At 39.1% G+C, this 7,029-nt stretch overlaps 1 protein-coding gene across 1 annotated transcript; it reads right to left on the reverse strand.

Annotated features, from left to right (window-relative positions):
• Nucleotides 1-618: 618 nt before the first annotated feature.
• C6H10orf71 (chromosome 6 C10orf71 homolog) lies at nucleotides 619-5,872 on the reverse strand. The gene has a single exon (XM_083145373.1). The coding sequence runs from the start codon at nucleotides 5,815-5,817 to the stop codon at nucleotides 1,348-1,350; it is 4,470 nt and encodes a 1,489-aa protein (XP_083001499.1). The 5' UTR covers nucleotides 5,818-5,872; the 3' UTR covers nucleotides 619-1,347.
• Nucleotides 5,873-7,029: the final 1,157 nt, after the last annotated feature.

A 7,029-nucleotide genomic window follows, 5' to 3' on the forward strand; every position in this document is an offset into this window, starting at 1 on the left:
CTTGATTTACTTAAACCTTGGAGTGCTGCTTACTGCTACTTGAGTGTATGTATATATAGATATATATATATATATATATATATATACACACAGTATATATATATATATATATATATATATATATATATATATATATATATATATATATATATATATATATGCTCCTGAAGGTGTTGCACTGAAAAGCTCATTAAAATCTGTGGATCTGTTAGGGCACCAGCCACAGATATCAGTCGTTTTTGGGAGGGCCAATCAATTTGGAATATATATCTGTGGATCTGTTAGGGCACCAGCCACAGATATCAGTCGTTTTTGGGAGTGCCAATCAATTTGGAATATATATCTGTGGATCTGTTAGGGCACCAGCCACAGATATCAGTCGTTTTTGGGAGTGCCAATCAATTTGGAATATATATCTGTGGATCTGTTAGGGCACCAGCCACAGATATCAGACGTTTTTGGGAGTACCAATCAATTTGGAATATATATCTGTGGATCTGTTAGGGCACCAGCCACAGATATCAGTCATTTTTGGGAGTGCCAATCAATTTGGAATATATATCTGTGGATCTATTAGGGCACCAGCCACAGATATCAGTCATTTCTGGGAGTGCCAATCAATTTGGAATACATATCTGTGGATCTGTTAGGGCACCAGCCACAGATATCAGTCGTTTTTGTGGGTGCCAATCAATTTGGACTATATATATGCTTCTGATGCTAGCGGGCAATCATATTATAGCTTTTGTCACTTGCTTTTCTGTATAAGCACATTGTATATATTAAAACACTTCATCAGCCCATACATTGGAGACAATATATCTCCAAAATGGTATTTAATAACTTTTACAAATTGTCTTGTTGATATAAAAAGGGTTCCTGATTGTAACATCATAATTATTAGTGTCTGGGTTTCACTAATAGTGCAGTGCATAAAACATGTAAATAAAAGCAGTGCATTGAAATTCAATGTGAATTTTATAGCACAGTTGGCAGCCATTGATGTGATGGCTCTTCTCAACTCCCACACTTTAGACTTTAGAACATATAACCTGCTATTTAACACATTTGTTTTTAATTACATACATCCTATTGCTTTTTGTTTTACACATGGCAACCTAATAGCTTGTGTTATACATTCCTGTATTCCTTTGGTTACTTAGTTTTTCTTGTGTCGCTAGAACCAATTGTAAAGTTTAGAATATGGAAATTATACATGTATGTTGAACTAATCTACATTTAATAAAGTGAAAGTGGAGTTAACATTGCTGCTCACTGGTATCAGTCTTTACAAGTGATCTGTGACACTCCTTTTTGTGAGCTGTTATTTTATCATTGTTGCAAAACTCATGAAATTGCTTCCATTGCAAAGTCATCTATATCCTTCATTGAAATAATGTTTGGGCTCATGGACCTGGTAACCATTCTGTCCATGCTTTGTGGCGTTCCTGTCATGCTATGGTCATGGGAATTAAAATCTATGAATTGTTGCATTTTTAAAGATTCTTCTTCTGTGTCATCCCATGACTTTGTCCTATCTCCAATGTCAAGACCACCTTCATTTAATAGCTGTGAAGCTCCCTTAAATGATTCTATGGATGACACTGGAACTGGGGTAAGCCCTGGATACAGCATATATGGACTTGTTGGCATTTCCAATGCTGGAGTTGCCCTCTCTGATGGGGGTAAGGACATTTGCAGGTACTTTCCTGTTTCTGGATCATAGAAGGTTTTAATACGTAAATATACAGGAATGTCCACCACAAAGTACTGCCCAGAGTCAGGGTCCTGAAGAAGTTTGCGTTGTGTGTTTGGGAGGGAAGGAGTTGAGGATTCAGAAATTGAGTCTTCATGCTGCAGGCATTTGGGTATGGAAGAAGCCACTTTGAGGTGTGACTGTGGTGTAATAATGGTTGGCATGACATTAGCTGGTGATGGAACATCTAGAACAAAGTCACAATCCTGAAAGTCCTCATCTTGGAACTTCAGAGGAATCTCGGTCTTCCTGCGTTTTTTGGTCAGACGCTTGGCACGCCGTAAGGCTTTTTCTGTTTTGGGAGGTACAGCTGGTGGCTTTGCAGCATGAATATTTTGTGATTCTATGCTTGGAGACTTCCTTTGAAGGTTCTTTGTGCAGTTAGAATTTTTGGACTCCATATTACTAGGATGTGATGAAATTAGTTTTTCAGGGAACTGAAATTTTTCATTACTCAAATTTACGGCAGTTGAAGGAGGGCTTGGCATATCATCTAATGCAGAAAGAGCAGTGGCAAATCCAGAGCTTTGTGTATTCACAGACATAGGGCTGGCTACTATGGAGCAGGTGACACTCTCTAACATAGGACTGGCTATGGTGGAACAGGGAATGAGTTCTGAAAATGACACAGCATCTTCAAACTGTAGCAATTCATTGTCAGTAGGAGAATAGTTTGTAATCTCATTATCAAGAAGAGGAGAACTCATAAATTCTCCATTCACCAAGTCATTCAAGGATTCACTTACATTGTGCACAAGTAAAGTGTTACATTCTGGTGACGGCCCCGTGACCTCTGAGACACAGGTCTCAACTGGATGGAAGAAGGGTCCTTCAAGACCATGTAAATTTGTGTCACTGCAGCTTTCATGTACTTTGACTGTTTCAGAATCCTCTGTTTTGTTTTTCCTCCATTCAGCATTAGCACAACAAAGTTTATTCCACAGTTCTATATCTTCTTCTTCCTTTTGCATTTTGACTTCACTAAATCCTATGATTTCATATTTTGGAGTTTCTGAAGCAGATCTTGTAGTTAGAGCCTCCTCATGTTTTCTTATATAATTTTTTTCCATATTTTGTATGCCGGATGTTTTGGTCTTTTTGTTCTCTTCAATCTTATTATTTGATTCTCTCAAGTCGTCTTTCCCCATAATAAAGCTATTTTCTTCTCCTTTCCTGAAAGCTAGGCAATCTTCAGAAAGACTCCTAAAAAGGGGCAGCCTCACTGACTTTGTGACTGGAAAAGATTTACTTTTGTTGTCTTTTATGAGAAACAAGTTTGGTTTAAAAGATGTTGCGGAAGATGGTCTCTTGAGATCCTCAATACAAGTACTATCAACACTTTTCTTATCACTTGCCAGTTTCTTTTTTCCTTCTTTCTTTTCATCCTCTGTGTCCAGAAACCCAGATGGTACACTGCCATCTGTGTTGCAATTGTTCACAGCAAAATATTGTAAACTGTCCTTTGTATCATCTTGTTTTGTCACTTTCTTTCCATCTTCATCACTCTCAACAAATAGTTTTCCTACGTCTTGTGAAGAACCAGATTGCTCTGTATGATTTGGTTCACTCTCCATTTGGCTATCTGACACATTCTTGGTTGGAATTACCAGATTATTTGTAATTTCATCTACCTTAATAGCTTCTGCTATATTTTGCTCATACTGTAAGTGAGGTTCTTCGGCAGTTTGAGGTTCAATGCAGACTGGAGCAACTTCAGTATATTCTTTCTGTTCCACATTCACATCTTTGTCTTCCTTGTGATAAAGGTTCAGTGAAGGATATTCCAAACTATTACTGATATGATTGTCAGTAGGACTGAGACAGAGAGAATCCATATCCTCCTCTTGCATGGCTGGAATTGTACCAACTTTTTGTGCAAGGGTTTCTCCATTGTGAAATATTTTACTTGCTGTATCTTGGGGTGGAGAACTCAAAGATAAATAGTTGTCAGATGTATTTCCGAGAACATATGGTTTAATTTCTTGTTCTTTAAGTGGATTTGTGTTCTGTGCACACGGTATATGGCTTAGATCTTCCTTATCTGATATCAATTTATTGGTATCCAGCAATGGAATAGTGTGAGATACTCCCTCTTGCACCTTGACATCTGTTGTCAGATTACTGTCATAACCGTTTCTCGATTTAGTGGCTAAACCATATGTGCTCTTGACACGTTTCCTCATGTCCTTCAGGTTGAACATAAGACTTGTTGCCTTAGACTTATAATCATCTCTTTTCTGATAAACATTAACTTCTATCTGGTCTTGATCTTTAGTTGTAATGCTATCAACAGGAGGAGGAGTTATCATCATATGGTTTTCTTCCAGGGCTTCTTTGATGTTTTTTCTTCTTATAATTGGAGTTAAAAGATTTGTGATGTTAAAGGGGGACAAAATAGGCTTTTCTTCTGAAATGTCATCTTTATTCATTGACACATTTTCTTCATACTGATCTTTCCTAGCCATGTCTGTGTGGATCAACTTTTCTTCAGGTTCCTTCTTAATGTGGTGTTTTCTTCTCCTCCATGGAGGAATGAGACCTTTACTAATTGGTGAAGGATTGGAATTTGAAGGTGTTGTGTATGGCATGATAGGCAGAGCCTCAGTGTTGTCGTCTTTTGGTAACTCTACCAAATTATGTTTCTTAACTGAAAAATTAATTGGTACCACATCTTTAATGGCTTCTTTTTCCATTTGCTGTATCAAGGACTTTATTCTTCCAGATGGAGGCATGTGTTTATCTGCTACTTCGACATGCTCTTCCTTGATTGCTGTGTCTGACTGTACTTCTGCTTGTGGGGAAACTATCTTTTCTTCCACTACCACTGAATTGCAGATTGGTTCTGCATCCTGGCTTGTTGATAACTCATGATTTATTTGTTGCGGTGACTTAGATTTGGTTAATTTAGGGTAGTAGGGCTGATCCTTAGATGGTGACTGTATTTCATCAACCTGCATATCTTCCATTTGGATTTTAGTGTTTAAAGGGACCTTTGTGGTCCTCTGGCTAGAGTCTTTAGTTTGCTTTATTGTTTTTTTGTTGGGAAGTGGAGGAACAGTCCTAAGCATTTGAATGGCATCATAGCTGCTGGACAATGTAGATGCAGGAGAGGACCAGCCTACATCATGTCCTGCATCCCTAGATCTCATTCCATGTACAGCTCTTGATAGTAATGGAGAGCATGGGGTTGCCGATCTCAGAATTGGAGGTGTTCCTGGGATTGAGCTATCACTTTCATCTCCCCCAATAACTTTCTTGTTGATATCACTCCATGATTTAAATGCACTATTTTCGCTATGTAGAAAGGTTGTTCTTCGCAATGAATCCTTTTTCTTCACCGCTTTTTTAAATTGATCTGGTAATGGAGACCCCAAAGAGCATGGCGACCCTGAGAGCGGGGAGCAAATCTCAGCTTTAGACTCCAGGAATACCTCCCTGGCTGTGCGCCTGTGAAAATGATGATTTAGATCAGTATCATCTGGATTGATAGATGCTAGTGACTCATGATTTATGTCAATTTTATCTACAGTCTCACATAAAGGTCTTTCTTCCATATTCAACTTGTCTGTTTGGGAACTTGTAGACAAAGGTATTCTTGTGTGTAAAGGTGATTCAACTGGTATCTCATTTTCAATATTATCAAATGTCTTTATTAGAGATGACACTTTTGAGTGCTGTTTGTAGCCTCTTGGCTCAGGGGCACATAGTCTGTTATTGGTCTTTCCATCAATCAACCCATCCTTTGCATATTTGAGCAGTGGCTGGAATGTTGGAGCCCACCTTCCTCGCTGTCGTGGAATTGTGGGCAACTGGGCCAAGGGTTGAGTTTTTCTGACTGAAAGGTTGAATATTCCCAGATGGTACTTTGTGGAAAGTGGTAATCCCCTAATGGGGGAGGGCAGGTGGGGAACATCATCCAATGGTTCTTCTTCTACAACACATAAGCTCCTAAACGCTCGGTCTGTGAAACTGCTCACCTCCTGGTCTGTATCATCCATTACACCCACACCACTTGTTCCATTGCCATCTCCCTGTCTCTTATGCTTCTTGTAACGAAGCATGTGAACAACTGGTATCTTCTTAATGTAGACAGCAATTGTATGAAGATGTTTTCAGACTTTCAGTGGTTTCCTATGGTTACAGAAAAAGACATTGATCAAATTAAAGTATATTGCAATTTATAAAACTGCACATATAAAATTATAACATTTGAAGTCGCATTACACTTTTTTTTACAACAAAGGATTATGTATTTGTGAACTTAATTTTCCATGAAATAAAAGCTAAAATGTAACATGTTCATACTGTTTGCATTGATGACTAGCAAACTGTTAACTATGTTATGTTCCATAACTAAATGCTGTGGCACCCTGGGATAGTGTCAAAAACTCCTATGGGGGCCACGGGTGGGTTGCCCAGGACCAAATCAAATACTTTTGGTCAATGGGATAGGCTAAACCAAAGCTGGTGGCTGAAAATCATAAAAATTGTAAAGAACAAAAGTGCACATAAGGATATATAGGTACAGGGAAGTCTGGCAGTACAGGGCTGACGGGTGCAGAGAGAAGGCTTGCCAGTCCAAGATAGCTTACACAAAGCCAGGGCATCACTCGGAGATAATAGTGTAACAAAGTTTTATTAGGAACAATCCATCCAACAATTGTTTCGAGCGTTACCGCTCGTCCTCAGGGACAGCACTAACTGCACTTTGGACGGCATCCTGATGAAAAGGCCAAATGGCCTTGAAACGTCGTTGCTGATGTCCATATTTTCCACCATGATTATATAAACGTATTTTGTACTATACAAATCCTTGGAGTGCCGCCTCTTCTTCCCTACGGCTCAACTCAAAAGCCACAGGGATCTGTTGCATATATATATATATATACAGTGGTCGAAGTGGAAATTTTGAAGTGGGGGTATGGAAATTTTGAAGTGGGGGTATGGAAAAGTAAAGAGTGAATATAGTGCGCACCTTCGGACACCCCCCTGTCCATCAACGTCCCCTGCCAGACTGCCCCGTTGTACAGGGGTATTACAAAAGCACAATATGCGCTGCTGAGTGATCAGAGAGCATCCTGAGGGGGAAAAAAAGGGGGGTTTTTTATCTTCAGATTAAAGTGGCGGTATGGCATACCCCCGTATACCGCCCCACTTCGACCACTGTATATATATATATATATATATATATATATATATACACACAGTCCAACCAGTTGTTTGGCACTTCGGACAATACGCATATACCACGGTGCCTTCCAAAGGGGTAGTTA

The sequence above is a fragment of the Crinia signifera genome, chromosome 6 (genome assembly GCF_055691185.1).
Source record: "Crinia signifera chromosome 6, ASM5569118v1, whole genome shotgun sequence".
In the NCBI taxonomy this organism is placed as follows: domain Eukaryota; kingdom Metazoa; phylum Chordata; class Amphibia; order Anura; family Myobatrachidae; genus Crinia; species Crinia signifera.

What these genes read in the sequence shown, in the direction of transcription:
- C6H10orf71 (XM_083145373.1), bottom strand. Translation starts at nt 5,817, where the DNA reads ATGCTTCGTTACAAGAAGCATAAGAGACAGGGAGATGGCAATGGAACA.